The 24,818-nt window shown below is 58.2% G+C and overlaps 2 protein-coding genes across 4 annotated transcripts in view; both read right to left on the reverse strand.

Annotated features, from left to right (window-relative positions):
* HAUS3 (HAUS augmin like complex subunit 3) overlaps positions 1 to 6,607 on the reverse strand; it is an 85,045-nt gene extending 78,438 nt beyond the window's left edge. For 2 of the 3 annotated variants that reach the window (XM_065914726.1, XM_065914727.1), the window contains exons 1-2: positions 6,494 to 6,607; positions 5,307 to 5,364 (exon numbers count right to left, since the gene is read on the reverse strand). Coding sequence is in view for 1 of the 3 variants with exons in the window: in XM_065914725.1 (XP_065770797.1) it covers positions 388 to 616; positions 2,348 to 2,787; positions 3,866 to 4,768 (1,572 nt within the window). In the remaining 2 variants the exon portion in view is untranslated. Of the gene's footprint in view, positions 1 to 387; positions 617 to 2,347; positions 2,788 to 3,865; positions 4,914 to 5,306; positions 5,365 to 6,493 lie in introns of all 3 variants that reach the window. The other variant, XM_065914725.1, reaches the window with a different exon arrangement.
* A 4,303-nt stretch (positions 6,608 to 10,910) lies between these two features.
* On the reverse strand, positions 10,911 to 24,664 carry MXD4 (MAX dimerization protein 4). The gene is made up of 6 exons (XM_065914053.1): positions 24,460 to 24,664; positions 24,269 to 24,368; positions 20,976 to 21,005; positions 15,428 to 15,542; positions 14,345 to 14,507; positions 10,911 to 14,171 (listed from the first exon to the last, which is right to left on the reverse strand). The coding sequence occupies exons 1-6, from the start codon at positions 24,521 to 24,523 to the stop codon at positions 14,014 to 14,016; spliced, it is 630 nt and encodes a 209-aa protein (XP_065770125.1). The 5' UTR covers positions 24,524 to 24,664; the 3' UTR covers positions 10,911 to 14,013.
* Positions 24,665 to 24,818: the final 154 nt, after the last annotated feature.

Raw genomic sequence — 24,818 nt, forward strand, 5'->3', positions numbered from 1 at the left:
ATAGTAGTTCCTCCCTAAAAAACGAGAGGGAAATGCTATTAGAAGGATCATGATATTACTAAGGGTACATACACAGAATTTTACAGATATAAGAGCAATCCTCTGTGTGTTAAAATAGGTGAAAAAAACTACAGGCATGGTTTTTTTTTTCTTCATTCTTACCATAAACATTACTTTCCTTTCATATCTGAAATATTTAATAAATTTTAAAAACTCTGACCAAACTATTTGAAAAATATATTTATATGTGAATAAATATGAGATATAAAAATGCTACTAATCAGAGAAACGGGGAGATATTTTCTTCATGTTAACATTTTCTTTAGTATCTTTTACAATGAACATTATTTTTTTTAAGCATTTTAAATTACCATCGTAAGCACCTACCTGATCACTAAGCAAAAGCTGATTTCCTCCTTGATACAAAGCTTCACAAAGCATATTCACATCATTGTTTAGTTTGGACAGAAAGGAAGAATGTTCTTGAGCAGATACTGCCAACTGCTCTTGTACCAAAGAAACATCCTGTTTTAACTTCTCAGCTACTTCTTCCAGGTTTCCATGGGTTATAAACAATTCTTTTTTCTTATTCTCTCCTTCTAAAAGTTGATAAAGCCTCAAATGTGGAAATAAAAATTAGAAAAAATTCTTAAGTCAGTATAGTTTTCAAAATTATAACGCACTATATTGGGACATCTTTGGGGAAAGCTAACAATTTGTAAATATTAATCAAACAATTAAAAACTTTCCAACTACAATACTATCTCATTACAGAAATACATATTCTAATTATTGTATCTGAATCCCCAGTTTTCCTCTCTTCCAAGTTTTAGACATAAAATTCTTTTTGACTTTAACTGCCATTAACCTACTTCAATTAAAGTAACATTTCAGAGAGACTGCCCTAGAAAACACTTCTTTCACAGAACACAACTATGATGTAGCAGAAATCGCAAAGAACTTGAAACAGAAGACTTAGGTCTGAGTTCTGGCTGTCATGTAAGACCTAAGTCAAATCAATCTTTGAGATTTAATTTTCACATCTTAATATCTACCTAATTTTAAAGGACTATGGTAGATTTAAAAGAGAAAAATTGAAAATACAAGCTACATAAATATTAATAGTAAACTTGCTACTCCAGTCATGTCCACATTTGCTTGACAAATTAAATTCCTAATGAGGCTATTTTAATACTTCAAACATTAATGGCAGAAAAATCCTACAGTACAAAAGGAAAATGTGAGGCAGCACCTTTTACACATATATGACAAAAAGTATCTGTTCTTTTTCTTAAGTCTTCCTAAAACTGGTTCAAAGTAAAAAGTAGTTAAAGTGTTAAGTCGCTCAGTTGTGTCCAACTCTTCGTGATTCCATGCACTGTAGCCTGCCAAGTTCCTCTGTTCATGGAATTCACCAGGCAAGAATATGGGAGTGGGAAGCTATTCCCATCTCCAAGGGATTTTCTAGACCCAGGGATCGAACCCGGGTCTCCTGAACTGCAGGCAGATTCTTTACCATCTCAGTCCCAAGGAAGCCCCAAACCAATTCAAGTCCAAGGCTAATTCTGTTCTTGTGGAATGTGACTACACAATTCCAGGGGGGACCATTCACACAGAATCATGATATCAATGCCACCTTCTAAAACTGTGAAATGACATAGCTCTATCCATGCCCTTCATTTCATTAATAAGAATGAAAAGCATCTGATGATTTTCTTCTAGTCTAGAGAAAAAGCAGCAGTAGAATCCAGATTTTTGAGTCCTTTTACTACTTTAGCCGCTCAATTTCAGTATCTCCATACCATTAATTGCTCAGACATCCAGGAGAGACCAGAAGCTAGCAGTCATTCTTACTGATTCACCAGACTAGATGCAAAAATGAAGTCTTCTCTCCTCTCTACCGCTGCCTTCTCCAAATGTAATCAATTCTCTGCTCAGCAATACTTGCTATACACCAAACTGTATTCAAATTTCCTGCTGGAGTTAGCCTCCTGCCCCAAATCTAAAAGCATCTAAATGATAGCATCCAAACTTGAATAAAGGTCTTGTATATTTTCAATTCTCCAAACCATCCACCTCACCTCTAAACCAGCTACTTCTAGATCTAACATAAATGGAAAAGGTTAGCCCTCAATTTTAAAAAATTTTAAAAAAATAAAATTAACTGAGGAATTGGAAAAAAAACTAAAAGAAACATAGACCCATGTAACAGAAAGGTGGAAGAATCCAAAAGCCAAAAATGAAGTGCAAAGAACTTTTAAACTTTCACAAACTTTAGTTCAAATTCTAGTACTTTACAAAAACAAATAGAAAAATAATTACTCACTAAAGAAACAAAGAAACCTACCTATGAGTAGAAGAATCCTTGGTATCAATGGTATTCCTTGGATTTATCTGCTGAGATACTGATGGGTCTGTTAGCATTTTTAATCGTTGGTGGAACATCAAATTACTTTGATTAAGTAGGTGAACCAAGTTTTCCAGCTGACGATATATGTCCCAATGCTTTCTCAATTCAATTTCATATGATAAATGAAGAAGATCAAATGATGCCTTTTGCTTTATCAACTGATTTAAAACAAACTCTTGTCTTGCTGTGTAATAGTCTTGTTTAGCAATCTGTCGATCAAAATCTCCCTTTACAACTGGCATATTCAATAATTGGGCATTCTCTTTTACCACGGCAGGCAAAATTTTGTCTTTTATATGAGTGATTTGTTCTTCAAGTTTCAGAATTTCACTGTTCAAGTTAGAAATTTTAGCATCCAAATTATCTTTGCCAAGAGCCTACACAAACAAAACAATTACATTTCAAACTGTAAATACAAAGTAGGAATAGTTTTAAAATTATTTTCACTTTCCATCTTAGTTTATGAGATAACACACTAATAGAAACTCGTTTCGAATTAACAAAAGCCAAAATCACAGTGGAGATGAAACCAAGGGTAAAGCCATTATGAATTGCTAAATTTTAATGCTATTACTACTATGTAAAATACTACACACATAAATGGCTACTAAAACAGAGATCTTGTCAGATTTGTCTTAAAAAAAAAATCACCCATTATGACACTGCTTACCAAATGCTAATATATGCTATTTATGCTTTTCTTAAAATAATCTCAGTAGCTCTTCTCCCACCTTCCTTCTTGACTTTAGAACCTCTACAGAATGACAGGACTTCATACAACATTCTGAAGTTTGTGACAATTATAGATATTTAGCTTCAGAAAAACTGTTCTTTTTACTCAACTATCTACTGGTTACATGACCAGGAAAGCAAGCTACCCAAGAGTGCAGGTAGATATCTTTAATACATCTGTACATTCTTAAAAAATAATCAAGAGTTTCAATCCACTGAACTGGATTTCTAATTTCGTTAGCACCATCCTCTGGTCAGAGCAAATAAGGCATAACAGCAATAAGACTCTTTACTCATTCATCATAAAAAAGGCAATGTCAGCCTTATCTGTGTATGAACCAACAAAGAATGCAAAAGTACTTTTGAAAGTGAGCTAGATAAGGTGGTTGGGTTATAACTACTATTTCTGCCCTCCACTAAGATCTATTTGTGTGAAACAATAACACATACCATAACTAAACACTGAACAGAAAGTAAGAAAAAGAAAATGTAATTACTTATTACATCCCTCTTTCTAAAATACTTTACTATCAGCGTGTGTTAGTCGCTCAGTCCTGTCCGACTCTTTGCAACCCCATAAGCTATAGCCCACCAGTTCCTCCTGTGGAATTCTCCAGGCAAGAATACTGGAGTAGGTTGCCATTCCCTTCTCCAGAGGATCTCCCAATATTATTTCATAATTAACAACTTAAATATGAATCCAGTCTCATTTCTCATACTTACCTTGCTCGTGAGGCTATGAAGATTCTCCTCTGCCCACTTTATACTTGACTTCAGGCTCAAATTATTTGCTTTCAAGTGAATTAACTGATGTTGAGCACAAATGTATGCCAGCTGCAGCCTAGCCATTTCTAGCCGGCTCTCCTCAAGAACTTCTTGATTATCACAAACAGACGGTGCCTGCATATCTAAAAGTTGAAAATTTTCTTCATTTGAACTTTCGACTACTTCATGTATACCCTGAAAGAACTGTTTTTTGGTATATAAGGTTAATGCTGCCGTACTTTGCTCTTCTTGGCTTAGATAGTTTTGCAATGAAAACTGAGATAAAAACACCAGTGGATTTGTTCCTTGACCCAAATTTGATCGTCTGAAAAACGTCATTAACTTGGCAACTCCATCAGTAAGAGTGTGAAGTTCATTACTGATCTTAGTATTTGTAGCATTTAGAATTCCTTGACTCTGTTTCAGCTTTTTATTGGTTTCTTCTTGTTTAGCCTTTAACCTCAGAGATTTGTGACTAGTTACTGAAGCCATCAATTGGCATTTATTACGTCGCTGAATTTTTAGGTTCTTTAATTTCTGCAGAGTTTGAACCTCATCCTCTAATTTCTCTAGCTCTTTGTCATTCAAGGTGGGTGTCTTCAAATCAGAAGCTTTACAAGTTTTAAGAACTTCATCCAATGCTGCTCCTTCTAGGATGGGCTTGCCTGATTTTTGAAGAATGCTAAAAGCTTCCAATTCCTCTTCAGACAATACGTTCTGTTCATTCACATTCTCACAAAACCACTTCAAAAATGGTTCATTTTCAACAAACAACCAGTCAAAATCTTCCCCATTAAGACTATCAGCTTTGGGATAACCAATTTTTTTTAATGTTTCCACAAAATCTTTTCCACAGCTCATGGTTTAACTACCCGATATTTTGTAACTGATAAGGCTTTAATGGTGTTGATATTTAAAAAATAAGTCCAACTACATACAAAACTAATTTTATGTTAAATCCATAGAGAAGGGGGAAAAATGTTTTTAGAATCTATAATAATTTATCCTAGAGGGGAAAAAAAAACCAAGTATTAGACCACAAATAAGGCGATTCTATCTTTTAAAGTATTATACAGATAAATGTCACAAGATATTTGGGAACTATCTAATCCAGAGATAGTTGTAGCTGAAAAGTCTGACAAAGAGAAATAATTAGAGTATTACCCAGAACACTGAAACTGTAATGAAAGGCTAATCAACAAGAAAATCTTATTTTTTCCAAAGGTAACATGGTTTAATATACATTTTATACATCAGCAATTCAGTTTTTAATTCAAAATAGATGGATCTAAACATATCCACGCCATCACGTGACTAAGCAATCTCTTTTCCCTGTCCTTTCCGAGAAGACAGAAATAAATATGGTCAGAGTTTGAGGAAGAGTCAACTGAATATTTACCTGAATGACTCAGTCAGCAGCCGCATTCACGCAGGAAGCAAAGTCAGACACGACCAACCTAGTACAGAGAAAACCAGGTTTAAAAACCACCCCCGACCTGAAAAGAACCAAAGGACTGAGCAGTCCTTAAATAAAGGTATGTCAGGCGTTAGTTATTTTCAGCAAAGGAACCACTGAAAAATCCACGCTACGAACTCCAGTGAAGGGAACAAGAGGTTCAGAGGAGGGAACCAGTAATCGGCGGCACTCTGTGATTCTGTGTCATTCAGCGGTGAACGATCGGTGCGCGTCAATAAAATATTCGTCCACAGAGGCGGCCCAGTCGGCGCGACGACAAACTGCACAAACCTTAAGCGGGTCAATTCCTAAAGGAAATCAGTGCTGAATAGTCACTGGGAGGACTGATGTTGAAGCTGAAACTCCAATACTTTGGCCACCTGGTGCCAAGAGCTGACTCATTAGAAAAGACTCTGATGCTGGGAGGGATTGGGGGCAGGAGAAGGGGAGACAGAGAATGAGATGGTTGGATGGCATCACCAACTCGATGGACACGAGTCTGAGTAAACTCCGGGAGTTGGTTGAAGGACAGGGAATACTGGCGTGCTGCAGTCCATGGGGTCGCAAAGAGTCGGACACGACTGAGCGACTAAACTGAACTGACTAAGTGGGTGCCGGCCGGCCGGCGGGGCTGGAATGCGCCCCCCGCGTCCCAGCAGAGCCTCCAGGGCCCAGCGGCCTGGGGCCCCGGGAGCTGCGCCCCCCGCCACAGCCCACCCTCACTGGAGACCCCGTTTCCGGCCGTGCCCCTCGCCTCGACGACCCCACTAGAGCCCGGCCCCCCGCCGGCACTGGAGTCCCCAGTCTTCGGCGGCGCCCCCTCGCCTCTCCCGGCACCGAGCCCCCGGCCCCTGCCGCCGCCCCCCTCGCCCGCATGGGAGCCCTCAGTCTCCCGCCGCTGCGCCCCTCGTCCCTCCGGCCGGCCCCCGACCGCACTGGCGTCCCCAGACTCGCCGGTCACTCCCCCCGTCCCCTCCCCCTGACGACCGCGACTGCGCTGCGCGGGAAACTACTCGCGCGCCCGAAAGACGTCCCCAGGGGCACCCGGAAAGAAGACGCAGCCGCTAACCCGCGCCGCTCCCACCGTCCCACCGCCCGCCTGAGAGACCTGCGAGTCCAGCGCCGCTCACCTCAGGAAGCTCGGCTCGCGCCCCTCAGAAGCCCGCCGCCGCCGCCCAGCCTTGCAAGGCCTCACGGGAGGGCCGCTCCCGCGCGTGCGCGCAAAAGACAAGACCCGGCCGCTGGCGATTGCCTGCGCAGGCGCAATACCAGAAGAGGCGGGGCCCCGGGCCTGACGTCTACCAGCAGGGAGAGAGCTGATTGGCTCCCTGCCTCAAGCAGTCTCCCCTCGGAACGCCGCCGTGAACCAGTGCGTGCAGAGCTCCGTCCGCCTCCTCTGAGGAGCCGGTGTTCCGTCGCAGCCTCGTCAGGTCGGGAGCGCGCAGTAGAGCCAGCTCCGCCCTGTCGCTCGCCCGCCTGGTGGCCCGGGCGTCCGGCCCTCCGCGGGCCCCGGGGCCGCGCTGCGGTCCGCTGCCGCAGGAGTGAGCGTGAACGAAGTCGCCGAGCAGACTTCTCGCCTCTCAGTCTCTTGTGACGAACGCTGGTTTCCAGGAGCACTTCGTTCCCAAGCCTTCTCTTCACCGGACAACCCCATCTTCAACATAGGATTATTTAAAAACTCGAAACTGCTTGACTCGTGGAGTGGATGTGTGTCAAGATGGAGCCCGGGTTTTAAAGCAGGATGCCAGAAACGGAGGGTGTGTGGTCGGCGAGAGGAGCAGGGCTCAAATGAGACCTCCACGTTGGAGGAAATCTGGTGGACACCGCACAGTCCACTGAAGCAAAACTTTGAGGTTACCACTTGTATCGGACAGAATGTGTTTGCATCTCTACCAGACACAAATAATTTTGTTTTACTTACCAATCTTCTGCAAATTAACATATCAATGAGCAAGGCTGGGGCCCTGGTCTTTACTACGCCATCAGTACTCCGCAACCCCCAGCATCAAATGGCCCTAAGGTGGCTTATTCGATAACATCCTAGTCTAATGTGACATCATCTCTTCAGATAACTTTTTTAAAATATTGTTTAAGAAGAGAAGGAACAATGTTCCAGGGCAGATACCATGAATTTTAATCTGGACTTGAACCTACTTATTAATTCTTCGTTTGTTCTACTTTTTGATCCTCCTCTTCTAAAAAGACAATAGAGCCCAAAATGGTTGGCAAAACCATTACAGGAGAAAAAAAACTCGCAGAGCGGTGCCTGGCCTGAACGCAGGGGCCTGAACCCAGCAAGAGACGGTCCGGTTGACAAACTGGGAGGCGGGGTTAGACACACACCCCCCACCGGCGGGGGGAGACCGGGAAGACCCCACCCAGCCGTGGGGATGGGGCGGGGAGAGGCGTTGGGCTGCCTTACCCGGAGGAAGTGGAGGCTTTGGAGGCAGTGCCTTCAAGAAATTCTGCTGAAGAGGCAGAGATTGAGGGAGAGCAAGAGAAAGCAGCAGGAGAGGAGGGGGTGGGGATGCAACGCTGGGGGAGGGTTTGGGTTTTAAGATGGGAGGAACTTGGGGATATTTATAGACTGGGAGGAGGAACTCAAGAGGAGACCGAAGCAAAGACGCAGAAAGAAAAGGACTGCTCTGTAGAAAGATCCCTGAAAAACTGGAGGGTGAGACCCCAGCACGCTGATCTGAACTAGAACCTTGCTTTTCTGAGTGACTTCTGAGTCGTTCGTTCCCTGAGCCCACAAATCCCCCACATGACTTGGAACTGCCGACCTTAGTCATTTGCTTGAAAGATGTTCCTGGTGCCAAAAAACATTAAAATATAAAGTAAAAATCACAATGGTATTAGCCCACGGAGTACAAATGAAAATACTATAGGTTTAACTATTCAGACTCAAGAGTTTTCCTTGGAAACTTGACTTATTAGGGCATTTCTGTACTTGAGGTTGCATTTGGAATTTACGAAAGCAAGTGTGTTACACTTACTTCCAGGACAAGCTTTCTTTCCTCCAATCAAAACATTTGGGGTTTTAAGGGGGACTTAGGGAGTCAAAGTGGAGAAGGAAATGGCAACCCACTCCAGTGTTCTTGCCTGGAGAATCCCAGGGACGGGGGAGCCTGGTGGGCTGACATCTGTGGGGTCACACGGAGTCGGACATGACTGAGGTGACTTAGCAGCAGCAGGGAGTCAAAGAGGAGGGCATGGCAACCCACTCCAGTATTCTTGCCTGGAGAATCGCCGTGGACAGCAGAGCCTGGTGGGCTACATACAGTTCGTGGGGTGGCAGAGAGTCAGACACGACTGAGTGACTTAAGCACACAGCACAGGGGGTCAGAAGGTGAAGGGAACCGGGAATGACTCTTCCCTGAGAAAGTCTGAGACCGGGCTGGACTAAACAGACCAAAACACAGCTGTGTTTGTTGTTTCCTTCCTTCTGATGAAAACTTTTTTTTCTCCTGTTGATATTAAAATGTGTTTTAGGTTTTGGACAACTTCTCAGAGGCGTCAGACTGCAGTCTGATGTTGAAGGTCATTTCTTCTCAGATGTAGTTTTCGGTGATGGTGGCGGGACTCCACCCTCCGAGTGGGAAGTGACACAGTGTGAGAAGCTCTGTCCTGCAGTCACAAAAGTGACACAGGTGGCAAGAGACAGAGGCAGGGGATGTCCCATGCGGAGAGAGAGCCTGGCAGCCAGAGCGCGGGTCTGGATGAGTGACCGCATCCAGCTGCTCTGTCCCGGCCAGAACACCATCCACGTGCCCTACACTGTGGGGCTGGGGCGGGTGGGAGAACCAGCTTGTCCTCCACCACTCTGACAATCATGTGACAAAGGGGAAACTCAAACTCCCCAGTGGGTGGGGTGAGGCGCTGACCAAGCAGGAGCTGGTGGAGGTGGGGGTAGGGCGCCAGGGGCCTGGGGCGGGGGTTGGGGTCCAGTAAAGGGCATCAGGACAGGCTGAGGAGGCAGGTGGCAATGAGGAAGGAGCGGGTGAGAGCCCCTGCGGAGTAACATGGGCGAGAGGCATAACCCCACTGACGTTCTGCAGAGATCCCTCCAGGGCTGGTGTGGCCCGCAGGCCTGGCCTGGCGAGGAGCTGGGAAAGGGGAGAAGTGACCAGCCTGAGTAACCAGGTTAGACAAGCACCAATCTGGGCGGCCAAATCGCAGCCATAAAAACGTAACAGGAAGACCGACTTTCCAGAGGAGTCACGACCAAGCTGTGAACAGGGGAGCGTGGAGGGATGGAGCGGGGCCGGGGTGGGCTCGGGTTGAGCCGAAGGCACAGGAGTGGATGGGGAGAGGGCAAGCAGCTGGGTTTAATCCTGGAGGTGATGGGGGCAGCAAGACCACCTGAGGCTGTTCTGGCCGCCGAGGAAGAGCACGGGCAGGTGGCCCGCCTGGGTGGGGGGTGTGGGGGGCTGGCTGTAAACCGGGCCTGGCGTGGGCTCAAGGCATGCGGTGGTGGAGGCTTCCCAGAGGGCTAGGGTCGGGTCACAGGGCAGCACCTTCCAACAGGTGACCTGAGGAAGGCAGGCGCCCTCCTGAGACCCGGCTTCCTGTCTGTGAGACAGGCCGGGGGAGGCGCGTTCATGCCCTCAGTAAAAGGTGGAAGGCCTTCCCGGTGGTCCTGGGGTTAGGACCACACTTCCGACACCGGGGGTGCAGGTTCAGTCTCTAGTCCGGGAACTAAGATGCCACATGCTGTGTGGCTCAGCCAAAAAAATTAAGAGTTAAAAAAAAAGTGGTGGTGATTTAAACTCATCGTAATATTTGGAGTTCAGATACCCGCATTTACATTCAAGCCCGAGTGCTGGTGGCTCAAGGCCCCAGCTGTGTTCCCGGCAGGTTCTCTTCTCACATAGAGGTGCCCCCAGGGACTCACCCAGTTCAAGAGGCTGGAGTACTGCTTTCTGCCGGGGGGAGGAGGGAGTGGGGGGAACGGAGGGGGAACTCAAGAGTCCCCAGGGGTCCCTCCAGATCCTCTCCCGCAGGCGCCCCCCACCTGCCCACAGACCTCAGGGAGCCGCCTCGCCTCGCTGGCCTCACACCCCCACCTGCACAGCAGGGCGTTCCAGGGACACCGAGGCCGGGCTCCAGGGCTTCTCCCAGGGCCACCCAGAGAGCCAGTGGCCGCCGTGCACGAGGGGCACTTGACACGGAGGCGGCTGAGGCTCCGGCAAAGCTCAGCGGGCTGGCCTGGGACACCCTGAGGGCCCTGCCGTCCTCGGGGTAGTGACCCAGCCCCAGGGCCCAAGTCAGGCTGGCAGCAAGACCTCCCGCCTGGCAAAGAGACCCAGGATGGCAGGGGAATGGCTTCCACCTCGACCCCACCTTCATCTCCAGGGGATGTCCAGACAGGCAGCTCTGATACTGGGGTGCTGGCAGCCGGCTCCTAGGAAGGGGAGGCCCATGGTCTGCAGGGTCTCCCAGAAAGTCAAGGCTCCCAATACAGTGGTGAGGACCACCGAGGCCGCCCAGTGGGCTGAGGGGAGGGAAGCCCAACACAGGGATGGAAAGAACGGGAAGACAGAGAGGTGAGGTATAAAAATCTGTATTTATATTACAAAGACAGAACGGTACAGCACAGTCCCTCCCGTGAACAGGCTGGGGGGGGGCGGCCCTCTCTTTCCAGCGAGGATCTTGTTACATGCCCACCCGGCCAGCACCAGGCCCCCTGGGCGGCACCCCCCGACCCCCGACTCTGGTGCGGAACCTGCCCTGTGTCCAAGACATGGCTGGAGAGGTGTGGGGTCAGAGTCCTGCGTGCATGCAGTGGGGATGGCCTGGGTGAGCTGGCCCTGCGAGAGACAGGGGTGGGAGAGTGGGGGAAACCTGCCTCACCCAGCACATGGGGTCACCCAGAGCCCCACAGGAGGTGGGGGCCTTCAGGACCGTGGCCGGGCACACGGCCCCATCACCAGGAAAGCGAGCTCGGGTGCCGTGCTTCAGAGGCCCGCCCTGCGTGGGGAGGGCCAGGGCCGCACGGAGCGGGGTGCCTTCCTCTGGCCTCCCCAGCCAGCGGGGCCTGTGCTGAGGCCTGGGGGCTGCCTCACACCGTGAGGGTGTGGACCCAAACCCAAGCTCAGGCTTCCAGGATCTCGGCCACCAAGAGCCACATGGGCGTGAGGGCACATGAGGGAAGGTGCAGCCCAACCCCCCCCCCACCCCGGGGCCCTGTTCTGGTCCTGGTTGCTTTCTACAGACCCCATGACACTCAGGTTTGCTCTTAACGACCCTCTGGTCCCCCTGGCCACCAGTGCAGGTGGCTGGGGGAGAGGGTGGGCACGTGAGCAGCTCCAGCACAGACCTCACTGCTGGTGATGAGGAGAGAAATTTGGGGCCCCAGCATCCCTGGGTGGCTAGTGAGAACAACCTGCCCGCCCCCCCAGTCCACAGGGGAACCATGGCCTGCAAAGTCACAGGCTGAGCATCTCCCAGCCAGGAAGGTCAGCTGGGGAGAACTCTGCAGGCCAGAGGAGAACCTCTCCTGGGGGTTGGGGGTGAGGATGGGGGTGGCTGGAGAATTGATGCTCTAGAATTCAGAACACAGAGCTCCCCAGGGGCCTGCAGTTTCATGTCCTAAGGAAGGCTCTTAACTGTGGGTGATCCTGCCCTGCTCCAAGGCTGTGGGGTCCTTGCAAGGAACGCGCAGTGAACGAGCTCAGGCAGACGGGAGAAGCCCCTCTGGCCACGCTGGGCCCCAGAGGAGCTGGAAGGAGGTACCAACAGCGCAGCTTGCCTTGCAGCCGCCACAACATGCAGCAGTCTCCCCAGCTGCCTGCACCGTCCCTGCCTCAAGCCTGCTCCCCACCGCCCTCCCAGGCCCCTGGAGGGCAGGTTCTGCGCCAGAGTCGTCTCCTGGGACCCCTTTGTGCCTCAGCAAGCCACCCTCCTGGGGTGTCCATTGGCGCGACCGAAGGTAGACGCAAGTTCCCCACCCCTTCCCCGTCGCAATCTGGAAATTGGCTACAACGCATCAGACAGAGGGGCAGACGCTACTCTGAGTCGGCCCACAGCCCCCCCACCAAAATATTGCTGTGTGGTCCCCGGGTACGATGCCTTGGGGACAAAAGGCCAGGAGAAGGCTCCTAATGCCCAGGCCTGTCCACCCAGGGTGAACGTTTGTCTTCAGAAGCTGCCAGTGTCTGACATCCGGAGTCCTTGCTCAGGGCGGGGAGAAGGGAGGCTTCAAGCTGAGTGCAGGAAGGAACCTACTTTTCGGGTTAGCACCCCCCCCACCCTAGGGGGTCAGACTGTGCAGCAGGGGGGGGGTCAGGAGGACCACAGGTCACGGCCCTTCCCACAGGGGGACAGAGCAGAACCCTGCCGCCGCACAGCCCCCCCAGGCCGACGTGGCCTGGCCGACTCGCTCCCAGGGGGCTTGGCTGTGGGGAGAGGGCCAGGAGGGCACCTGGGGGCGTCCCGTGAGCCACGCGGGAGATGCTGGTGGTGGCGGTCGGGGTGGGGCCAGACACGGGACACAAGGCACACGCGGACGACGCTGACAGACGAGTGACAGACGAGTCCCTGAGACGCTGGGTCGCTCCCACCCCTCAGCAAACAAGGACGCGAAAACGGCTAGGAAAATAGAGTAGAAAAAATCTCGTACAGGAAATAGGCGGCACACAGCGACAGCGGCAGAGTCCGAGTCGGCAGAGCGCTTTCTCCTTAAAAATGTTTCTCCTGTGTCTTGGGGGGACAGCTGCTCTCCCGGGAGCCCTGTTCTGGACTGCTGGGATGCGCAGCAACTTTTTGCTTGGTGTTGTTTTACAGGGAAGTGAGAGAGCCTCTGAGGACCCGTGGTTTCAACCCCCAGCCCCCGCTGGGAGGGGTGCCTGCCCTGTGCAGTCTGGGCAGGTGGGCTGGGGGTGGGAGGGGGGACCAGGCACAGGCCGGGGCCCGGCATGTGCCCAGCTGACCCCTGAAGGCCCCGGGACGTGTGCCCTCTGGGTCCAGCGACCACCTGTCTGCATGTGTGCGTGAGCAGGCGTGTGTGCCTAGGTGCGTGCGTGTGCACATCTGAGGGACCTAAGGACAGAGCAGAAGCCGCCCAAGTCAGGGTGGGGTAGCCTGGCAGCCCCCCGGAAGCCCAGCCCTGGCTCCTGACGCCTGCAGGTGCAAAGGCTGCCGTCCACCCACCGGTCCCAGGGTGCTCACCCGAGTCCCGCCCTTCACGGATCCCTCCGTCCACGCCTCAGGAGCCTACGTGGACCAACAGATGGACGGATGGACGGAGAGCCACGCCTTCCTTCCTCGGTCCACTCCTTTCTGCTGGGATCCGGGGTTAGGGTCTGAGCTCCCCGTGGTGGTCATTAAGCCCCTCACACGGCGCCCGCCGAGGTTTGCAGCAATGACATTTAATACTTCTGGAATGATTGGGTATCTGAGAACACGCGGTGCGCGGCTATGCTGGGCTCCCGGATGTGGGAGCTGGGCCCCGCCTCCCGAAGGGGTCCCTGCCCGGGTGGGAGGAGCGGGCGGCGCGGTGGGCCCTGACCGGCAGGCGGGCAGCCCGGGCGGCGGCGGAGCTTCCAGAATGGCACAGCAGTGGGCCCGTGGAGAGGCTTCAAGGACCGGAGGGTCGACGCGCTCGGCCGGGCAGGCGGGCGGGCGGGCCGAGGAGCGGAGAGGGCAGCGCCTACGAGAGGCCGGGGCGGCCAGGCCGCCGGCACGGGGGCCCGAAGCTGCCGTGGCTGCAGCCGCTGCCCCGCAGGCTGTAGTGGTCCTCCACGTCACTGCTGCTGCCCACACTGTCCAGCTCGCCGGGGCCAAACTCCATGCCCTCGACGTCCACTTCTGCGGAGAACGGATGGGGCGGGTCAGCGCCGGCCCCCGAAGGGCCCCCCACTGCCCCTGGCCCTCGGGGCACCCGGCCTGGCTTCCTCATCCCGTCCCTGGGGCCACACCTCGAGCAAGCGCTGCCCCACCCCGCGGCTGCCAGCAGGCCAGCCCCCCACCCCGAGGCCCACCTTGCTCCGAGTCATCGGTGGAGACTGCGGAGCCCGTGCTGTCGGTGCGCACGCGCTCCAGGCTCTGCGCCGACAGCTGCTCCAGGCGCCGCTTCAGGAAGCGGTGCTCCCGCTGCAGCTGCTCCTTGATGCTCAGCGCCCGCCGGTCCTGCTCCTCCAGTTTCTGGGGGTGGGGGGGCGGGGGGGGCGGAGCTGTGAGCCGGGGTGGGGTGGGGTGGGGCGGGGCGGGGCGGGGCGGGGAGGGGGGGTGCCCACCCGCGCCCCCCAGCGCTGTGCTCTGCCTCTGCTGACCGCCTCCAGTTTCTGGGGGGTGGGGTGGGGGGCGCTTTATGAGCCCAGGGGGGTGTGCCCCCCACACACACCAGGACCCCAGGGCCCCCAGACTGGGCGGGACCCAAAGGCCTGACACACCCCTCCTCTCCGCTCTCCCCCTGCCCTGTGCTCTGCATCTGCTGACCGCCCCCAGAAGGCCCACAGCCACCAGCCAGCTGGACCCAACCAAGTCACGAGTGGTCCTGGAGCCCGTGACAGCGCCACCCAGCCCCGGCCTGGCACTCCAACTCAGACAACACTCTGCCTGCACAATCCGGCGGCCGCCTCCCTGCCCGCCCTCTGCACGCCTCCCAGGGCACGGAGCCGCAGCCTCTCCATGAGGGCCCCAGGGCACCAGCTGAGTCCCATCAAGACCCTGCCCGGGGGAGCCCGCACCCACACCATCGGGGGGCCCTGCGGGAGGACTGAACCCACCCTGGTGGATCCCCAAACCCACCCCTCAGTCCTAAGGCCTCAAGAGCCAGCCCCTGGCAACATCTCACTCAGCCCACACCCCACTGCTAGCTCCTGGAGACCAACCCCTATGCCCGTCCAGAGCCTCCCCCAACACCAGGGCCTTGAGGGGCGATCTACAGCCCACCCCCCCTCCCGACAGCCCAGAGAATCCAACCTGCCCCCGCTGCGGCCGAGCCCCTCACCCACTAGCGACCACGGGACCCCGCGGAGCCCCTGCTGGGCAGCCGCAGCCCGTCCTCAGGCCCCGGGGTCCCTCCCCAGGGTGGTGCGGCCGCAACGGGGCACCCTGCTCACCTTGATGTGCATCTTGGCACGCTTCAGGAGGCTCAGTGTGGTGTGGCGGGTGCTGTCCGGGCCCAGGGGCACTAGCTGCTTGAGCTGCTCCAGGTAGAGCCGGAGTTTGGCTCGTCTGAAAGAGCCAAAGACACGACGATCAGGCCAAGGCGGCTCGGCCCCTGGGGCAGGTCAGCGGAACAGACTGAAGGCTCGGGGGGCGTGGGGGTGTGGGGCCAGCAGACTCCCGCACGGACCTGCCTGCCCAGGGCCCCTCCCAGGCGCCCCTCCCAGCCCGACTGGCAGCGCCCCCAGCCCCCCACAGCCCGCCAGAAGCCCTAGGAGAGGAACAGGCCCTGAGGCTAGGCCTGTGTGGCCAGCACAGCTTCTGGGGCTCCGAGTGCTGCCGCCAGGCTCCGAGAGCCCTGGCTCCCCCGCTGTCCCCTCCCTCCACAATGGGGTCCAGAAGCCTTGGGGGGACAACTTGGAGGAGGAGAAGCAAGGCCGCCGGTCAGGCCTCCCGGGGCGCAGAGGTCCAAGACACCCCCAACGAGCTTTCCACCCCCCGCCTCGCCAAGCGCAGGGTGCTCTCTGGGCACTCTCGTCACCATGGCAACGTGAGTCCATCCGAGTCAGGGAAGGCCGCAGACAAGCCCCCCACCCGCGCCTGGGACCCCTTCAGAAACTGCCTCGTTCTAGATCCTGTCCCCGTGTCCACGCAGGTGAACGCAGTCTCCCCACGAAACCCTAAGACCCAACAGCATCTGCTCAGGTCGGGGCCTCGGGCGAGGAGCTGTGACCTGGAAGCGCCCTTCTTCCCCAGCTTCGCTCATCGGGGATGGGCAGCCAGGCTCACCCTCAAAGCACGCTGATGGCCAGGGGCCTCTGCTACGTCCACATGCCCACCAGAGCCCATGCAGGCCGCCCAAGTGGTTTCTAAACCAAGCTGTCTGCTCAGCTGACACTCTCAGGAGAGGGGCGAGGGCAGGCACCCCCACCCCCGGCCAGGCTCTGCCACCCCGCTGCCCCGCCATCAGCAGAGCCGGCGCGCACACCCCCCACCTCAGGCGCCAACCCTGGCAGCTCCACCTTTCATCCCCCTCGTTCCAAAGCCAGCCTCCCTCAGTGTCTGGAAGGAAAGCGGGCCGCGATGGCCACGTCCCTTGGACAGAGGGGGCTCCCAAAGTGCAGAGACGGAGGGCGCAGGAGCCACCCCCCCTGCTGTGATAACAGCCCCATCCGATGGGGGGCAGGGCTGACCCAGCTGCCAGGGCCAGCCACCCACGTCCACGCCGCACCGTCCTGCAGACCGGCCCCTTGCCAGCTGGCACCCCAGCCCCGGGCAGCGGGGCCCAGAGTTCTACAAGTGAACTTGAGCTTGACCTTAGAACGTCCAGAACACGAGACTGAGGCTGCACTCAGACCCCAGGCCGCCCGGAGCAGGGCCATGGGCACCAGGACCGTGAGAGGGGCCCGCAGTGGGCTCACAGCCCAACAGCCTCAGTGCCCCACTGAACAGTGAACAGTGAGGGCTCACAGTCAGAGACCCCTGGGGCCCCCCGACCTGCCACCTGCAGCCAGCTCACGAGTGGGGCTCCCCATCCACTCAGGCTAATGGCAATGCTCACAATCCACCATCTGGGTACACACGCAGTATGTGATCTTTTGTGGAAAACCAGAAGATGCAAATCAAAAGGAAAACAAATGAGTTAAAAGGAGCCCCCATGTTCCACCACCTCGTCATCTCAGAGTACTCCACATTTCCACACCATGACCAGAGTGGACGTGTCAGCAGACAGAGCAGTGACAAGTGACCCAAGGAACAGTCAAAAAATAAAGCAGTGAACACACACGAGACTCCACAGGACGCAATGAAGAGCAGGAAGCAGGCGTCTCCACGTGATGTGGTTGGCAACATTTATTGCTTTGGCTTTGTGCATTCTTTTCTATTTTCCAGGTTCTCTATGCTAAAAACCCACATATTACTTTTACAATCAGGAAAAGACACATTTGTACAAGGAAGAATAAACACAGGTAAAAGACAAACAACAGCGGGAAAATATCTGCAATACACATAAAAGACAAACGGTGAGTATCTGTGACATTTTCAGCTCGCACACATCGAAGATAAAAAAAAGGAGTACCTTCATGGGAAAACAGGCAAAGGACACAAACAGGCAAGTTGCAGAACATGAACGGCTAACCTAACACAAAACCGACACCATCTCACCGCGACCTAGGAAAGGAGAACTCGCCCAGGAGATGCTGATTTGGGCTGAAACAGAAAAGGTGTGACCCGCTGTTGGGCTGCCCAGAGGGCACTCACACCCTCCTTGGTGGGATGGCAGTTCTGAAGGGCCACCAAGGCAGCTCAACCCTCAACTGGCATTTTAAGTCTAGCATCTCGGCCCCATGAATCCATCTCCACCTCCAGACCCACAAGACCCGACCCGACCCTACGACAGTACCATCTGCGCTTCCCGGAGAGGCGTCACTAAGAACCCTGTGGGCACCCGGCCGAGACACCGCGCAGACTCAGGCGGACAGCGCGTGTGGGCGCTGGGGGAAAAGTCAAGTTAGGAGATAGCGGGTGGCCAGGTTCTGCTCCCATCCCTGAGGACCACGCGGAAGAGGACGGCAGGCTCTGCGCCCAGCTGCCCAGGACGCTGCCCCTGGGGTGGGGCGTGGGGGCTGGGGGGTTCATGCTTGCCCACGACGTCCGTGAACAGCGTTCTTGAGAAGTCAGACAGCAGCAGCAAGGAGAAGCTGCTGGCTACAGCCATGCCATGCTCAGCTCAGGATGAGCTGTCCAGCCAGCCCCCAGGTGGGGAGGTCCGGCTGAGCCACAGGGCCGGCGGTGGGGAGCAGGCCTCCCCTGACCTCTCAGAGCCAGAGGGGTGTGCCAAGGAGTTGGGTGGCAATGGGCTCTGCCCGGCCCTCCTCCGGAGCTGCTAGAGCACCAAGCCCTCCGCCAGCGCCCCGCGGCTACGCCCGGCATCCCTGGGAGCTCTGAACACCTGCCACTTCCTGCAGGAGCCCCGTGTGGACCGGAGGGCAGACCCGCACGACTGCTAATGGCAGCTCCTGCCCAGGCGACTAGCTACAGCCCGGCCCCCAATGCGGGCCCTCCTTGTCTCCGGAAGCCCCGCTCCTCGGCGATGAGCTGCCGTGCAGGCGCCCCAGGCCCAAAGGGCAGGGCGGCCGCGCACTGAGGAGCCCCAGACCTGGCTCCAGGGAAGGGGTGACGCCGACAGTGACCCACAGACCCCTGGCGACTGAGACGGGGGGCGAGGCAGCCCGCTTCCACCCCGCCCCCTGTACTGACTGCTGTGAGGGGGCCTGGCGGGGCTGCACCAGGCGGACGGGGCAGCTGCCCTGCACACCTCCCATGCAAGGACCCACACGTAGGAGCTGAATAACCACGTCCATGCTGGGGAGACAGAGGTGGGCAGGGCTCCACCGAGGGCCCCGGGCTGGCCTTTGTGGTGGGGACTGCCCCACCATGGGGTGCCAAGGACAGCCTCTCCCCTACAAAAGCGAAAGCCTGGAGCTGAGCCACAGGTGCCAGGGAACACGGCCGCCGCGGCCCACCATCACCGGGGTCAGGAGCTGAGCACCGGCCCAGGAGGACTAGCTGGAGCAGCCGTCTCTGCGGGGAGGACGGAGGAGGAGCAGGGCAGGCTGGGTGGGCTGGGGGGCCGCCCACTCAGAGGCATGGGAAGGGGAAGCCCAGCAGCCCAAGGTGGCACACCTCCAGGGAAGCCAGCGTCCAGGGAAGGTGACCCCCAGATGCTTCCTGCCTTCCCCGGGACAGCAGGCGGCCCTTCCTGTGGCCAGCAGCCAGGCTCATCCGGCACCAGCCCCAGGCAGCCACGGGCCGAGCCACGGCTGAGGTCCCCGACAGGGTCCCCAGCTCCAGGACCCTGGGCTCCTCAGAGCTGACTACGCCTGCCTCCGGGCCAGCCAGGAACAGAGGCCCCTGCACTGGGCTGGGCTGGGGGGTGGGTACATGGAGACCCCAGGCCACCCACCGCCCCCACCCCTGTCTCAAAAGGGCCCCCCCAAGGCCCAGCCTCAGGACTGGCTCTGGGAGGAGGAGGCTGAGCCCAAGGCCAGGGTCAAGGGGCGGCTGCAAGGGTCAAAGGCCAGCCCTCATCCCCCCGCCCCCCCCCCAGCTGTAGTATCCTTGACACTTGCCCTCCGGCATCATCACTCCCCCCCCCCCCCCCCCGTCTGCGCTGGGGGCCGTTCCCCAGGTACCACCCCGGGGAGCCTTCCCCAGGGTACCCCCACCTGCCGGCCCAGGCTCCGGGGCCCCGATTGAGCCTGGCCGACTCCCCTGGCCAGGGAGCAACCCAGGGCCAGGATGGCTTTCTCAGGAACCCCCCAAACGCACAGGAGCGGTCCAGGAAGCGCGGCTCCTCCAGAGAACACGGCGTCCTGTCCCCGCTCAGCACCCGCCCAGCAGAGGCCCCGATCCCAGGGGGCGGAAGCTGGCGCTGCCGTGGGTGTAGGCGTGGGGGTGGGGACACACAGAGCCGGCCAAGCTCCGGGGTAAGCTGCAACCGTCCATCTCGCGTGCAGACCCCCGGTCCCCACCCCACTCCAGGCCGAGAGAGCAGGGAAGAACCGGCCCATCCGAAGACGGGAGCCAAGGTCAGGAGAAAACTACCACTCACATCCCCGGGGAGTCACCCCTGGTCCCGGCCTTGGGGTTCCTGGATGCACCCACAGCTCCCCGTCAGTACTGCTGGGGTCGGTCACAAGGACACCTGTCCCAGAGGCCGAGCCTGGCCAGGCCTGCTCCCCCTGCAGAGGGCGGCCTGCAGGCTGGGGCCAGCCAGGGGACGGAGGGCCAGCGGAGGGCACAGGGCCCTGGGGTGCATCGGGGCTGGGGGGAGCAGCCCCTCCGGGCCACCGTGCTATCCTTCTCACCACAGGCCCGACGCTCCTCAGAGGAGAACCACAGAGGGCCCGGTTCGGTGGTCAGCAGGTGGGCATGAAGCAGGCCTCCACCGGATCCTGCCCGAAGCAGAGCGTCCCACCAGGCCCAGGTGGCCAAGCCCTGGCTGCCCACCCCACCGCCTGTGGACAAGACCACTCGGAACTCCTTGGAAGTCAGGGCCCCAGGGCTGGGGCCCCCAGACCGAGAGGGCTGAACCTTCCCGGTAGGAGGCCAGCATCCTAAAGGCTAAAGGAGCTGCTCCCAGAAGGGTTGTTACCCCGAAACAGATGGGCTCCTCCTCCAGGGAGCCGGCCCTGACTGACACATGGGGCCCCGTCCAAAGTCCCTGACCCTCCACACAGACCCCCTGCTTCTGCACCCCGAGGCAGAGCTCCCAAGGGCAGGGAGGGCCTGGAGCTCCAGCCCCGCTGTCTGGCTTAGCAGAACCGGGGAGCCCAGCCGCCTGCACTCCCTGGACAAGGGCCCGCCCGGCAGTGTGCTGAGCCAGGCCGGGAGGCAAAGGCAGGGAGAGGGGGTGAGGGCTGGCTGCAACACTCCTGGGCAGAAGGGCAGGTGTGACGAGCCAGGAGGCTCACACGGGGGGTGAGGGGGAAGACCACTTACCTGTGCTTTTCTAGTTCATTGTGTGAGGACCTGTGTGGAGAAACAAAGACAGAGCTCACTTGGCCGCCCACCGCCAGGGCACGGGGGCGCGGGCCGCCCAGAGGTCCGGAGACCTTGCAGACGGCATGGGTGGTGAGCAACAGCTGACCGCAAGCTGGGGCACCTCGCCCCCGGTGACCAAGAGACAGAGGGGTGCCACCATGTCCAGGGTGCCCAGCCAGCAGGAGGGCCTGGGCCCCTTCCAGAGCGGTGGGCCAGGCCCGCGGAGCAGCAGGAGCCGGCCCTGGGACTGACCACCCTCCGCTCCCAAGGCGGCTGGGCACCGAGCCATCTGCATCTTCAGCTGCTCACTCCCTGAGGTCAGCGGGGCATCGGGAGCACAGAGGCCAAGCCTGGGGACCTGAGCAGCCCCAGCCCAGTGTCACCAGCCAGGGCACCGCCCGACCCCATCCGGCTCACACAGCCGCAGGCCTGCAGCTCGCCATTCCCACGGGGACGCCCGGCGAGCAGAGTGGTCCCGGGCCAGGGGGCATCAGCCCAGAAGGCAGCCTCTGAGACACTGGTGATTCTGGGCCAGCCCTCTGCTTCACTGCTTTCCTGCGGGGCTGAGGCCTGGGAGGACCGGCCTCTCTGGGGCCAGCAGCCCCCACTGCTGCCCAAACCCTGCCACCTTTGGATGGAAGCAGAGTCCGAGCACCAGAGAGGGCAGGGCTGTGGCAGAGGACCCAGGCCACCTCGGAACGCACCCAGACGGGCCCCAGGCCCGCGCCCCACTCCCTCCTGGAGCCCTGCCGCCTCCGCCCGCCCACCCTCGCCCTCCTGCTCCGGGATCCCGGGGTCAGGTGTCTCCCATCCCGACCCCATGGGCTCGCCCGTCCAGCCTGCCTCTGCCATCTGCCATGGCTCGGGGTTCCAGCACAGCGCCACGGGCCCAAGGCCTCCTCTCCTCCCACCCGGGCAGCTGGCTCCCGGGCGGCCCTGTGGAGCCTCAGAACCTCCACGTTCCAGGGCCTCGAGGGCTTCGCTGGTCACATGGGCTGGGCAGGGCGCCTCCGAAACTCTGCCAGGGCTGGCGGGGCGGGGGCACAGCCGTCAGGCTCCTTGCTGGCCTGGACGGCAGCCCGGCGCCGTGAATCTGTGGGTCTGCTCGCTCATAAGGGGCGAGAGGGCCGGCCAGTGTCCTTCGGCGAGGGGCCTGGCGGCCTGGCCCTCGCGGATGGAGGCAGCACTGCTCGGGCAGCCTGGGGACACAGAGGGGCCAGAGCCCTCCTGAAGCTCCCCCCTCGTCCCCAACACTTGTGGAGCCCTGTGGGGAGACTGTCACTTGGGTCCCAGGATCACAGCGGCCCGGGGAAGGCAGAGACTGCCTGTCTAGGGCCCTGCTAGGTGGGTCCCTGATGTCACCACTGGCTCCCCGCCTCGAAGGAGGCACTCTTGTGCCCACTTCCCTGTAGGACCTGATCCCTGACCAGGGGCCAGCTCCAGTCCGCTCCTGAACCAATGCCCCTTCCTGTAGCCCCGGCAGTGGTGGGGGTCACCGTCTCCCCCAGCACGTACTGCCCTTCTGCCCCACCTCCCAGGCCTCGTCCTGGTCCCCGCTGTGCCCACCCCCTCCCCCACCTAAGGGGACACAGACCTTGCAGGTATGCAGCTGCCTCACCAAGTCAGGCCTTTACATCCTGTGCCCTGAACCCTGGCCCCTGGTCTGGGCCGCCCGATGCCCGGCTGGGCCAGGACAGCCACGTGGGGTGCCCTGGGAGCCCTGGGGTGACTAAAGCACTGGGCTCCCCCCAGAGGAGCAGCAGGGAGGTGCACCCTGGCTCGGAAGACCCTCTGGGTCCCTCCTGAGTGCCCTCGAGGTCTCCACCCCAGCAAAGCGCTGGGGGCAGAGGGCCCACTACGGAACAGGAGCCCTGGAGACAGGAGGGCGGCCCTAGCAAATGGTTCAATCTCCTGTGCCTCCCTTTCCTCAGCTCAGAGATAAAAATAACATCTCCTTCATGTGGCTGGGTAGCCATTAACTAGCACGTGCGAGAGAACCCTAGCCGTGTTCTTGGTGACCAGCTTTGGGTACCCGAGCCATAGGACTGAAAAGTCACCGTCCAAAGTTTTCCATGGGTGGCAGGGCGCTTGGGACAGTGGGAACCAACAGCAGGGGCCTAGCTGGCTCACCAAGGAGGCCTGAGGCCCTGCTGTCCCCCCCACCAGCACACCCCCTGCCCCAAACGGTCTCCAGCAGGGGACCCAGGGCTGGGACTCAGAGGCATGTCCAGCCAGAGCAGATGGAGACTCCACCGCTTTCTTGCCAGGCCCAGGGCGCCAAGACGTCACAGGAGATGGGTCCCTGTGCCAGCCTTTCTATTTCCCAAGAACGAGCAGGCCACAGGAATGAGCCGCACCCTCTGCCAAGAGGCCCCCAAGCCCCCTGGAAGTGCAGCTCCCAGCCTGGCAACATGGGCCAGAACCAACATGGGTCGCTGGGCACCACCAGGTGTGCTGTGGTCCCCAGGGCAGCCAGATTGGAATCCCCGCGGGGGCCCTAGCTGAGGGTTCCCTCTCCCACCCAGACACGTGCACCCGGGCTTTCGGGCTTCCTCAGCCCGGGTCCCAGGCCAGCCTGCAGCACACCAGCCTGCAGCCCCTCCTGGCCCCTTAGGAAAAGGGCCTCTGACCCAAAAGACAGGGACCCCGGCAGTGATTGCTGGAGTTTCACTTGGGTCAGGAAGCTGGGTGGGAGCGGCGGGCACCGTGTGAGGGCCCGGGGACCCGGGGCAGGGCCTCCAGCCTGCAGATCCCGGGGGCCTGGGGGCACTCGGCCCAGCAGCAGGGCTCGGCTCTTAGCGGAGATGCAACCCACCGGCCCGCCGCGGGCAGAGGTCAGGGCCAGCGGGCCCACGCTGCTTCCGCGCCGAACCTCAGTTTCCCCAGACCCAGGGGGCACCGGCCAGCGCCCCTGACAACTTTCTTCCCGCGCGGAAAAGTCCAGAACAAGCCTGGGGCGGAGAGCCGCCCCGGGAAGAGACCCCGGGCGACGGGCGCTGTACGCGTGGCACTGTTTACGCGAGAGGCCGAGGAGGCGCGGCCCGCGGGGAAGATGGCGACGGGGCGGGCGCGGCCGGCCGGGCGGGGCTGCGGCGGCCCGGGCGCCTCCTCCTCCAGGCGGGCCGCCGGGCCGCGCGGGCCAGGGTCGGGCCCACGGTGGGGAGCGCGCTCCGGGGTGGGCGGGGGGCGTAAAGCCCCGCGGCCCGGGCCGGGGCGGGGGACGCCGCGCGCGCGCGCGCGGGGGGCGGTACCTGTTGTTCGGGGCCTTGCGCACCAGGCCGGCCGCCTTTGTTTTCTTCCTGGCGAAGTCGCCGTCGAAGGGCAGCACCGACGCGTAGCCGTGCTCGGCCTCTGCGGACAGACGGCGCGGTCAGCGGGCCCCCGGCCCCGGCCCCGCCCGCCCGCCCGCGGTCCGGCCGCACAAAGGGGCGCGGGGCTCTACCTCGGTCCCTGCGCTCCAGGTACTCGGCCGCCTCCAGCAGGATCAGCAGGGAGTTCAGCTCCATCCTCCCGCCTGCCCGCCCCCCGCGTGCGCGCTCCGGGACGGCGGCGGCCGCTGCCCGGCCGGCTCCGCTCGCCGCCCGCCCCGCGCGCCCGGCGGCCCCACTTCCCCAGACGCCCGCGGACTCCCCGAGCGCTCGGCCGCCACCCCTCCGCCTCGAGGCCCTCAAATTGACACATAAGGGCGAGCGGCGGCCGGCGCAGCAAATGAGAGCCGGCGCTCGTGCGGCGGGGGCGGGCCCTGGGCCCTGCTGGGGCCAATGGGAGCCGGCCGCACGCCTCGGGCGGGGCCGAGAATGT

Source organism: Muntiacus reevesi, chromosome 22, assembly GCF_963930625.1.
Source record: "Muntiacus reevesi chromosome 22, mMunRee1.1, whole genome shotgun sequence".
NCBI lineage: Eukaryota > Metazoa > Chordata > Mammalia > Artiodactyla > Cervidae > Muntiacus > Muntiacus reevesi.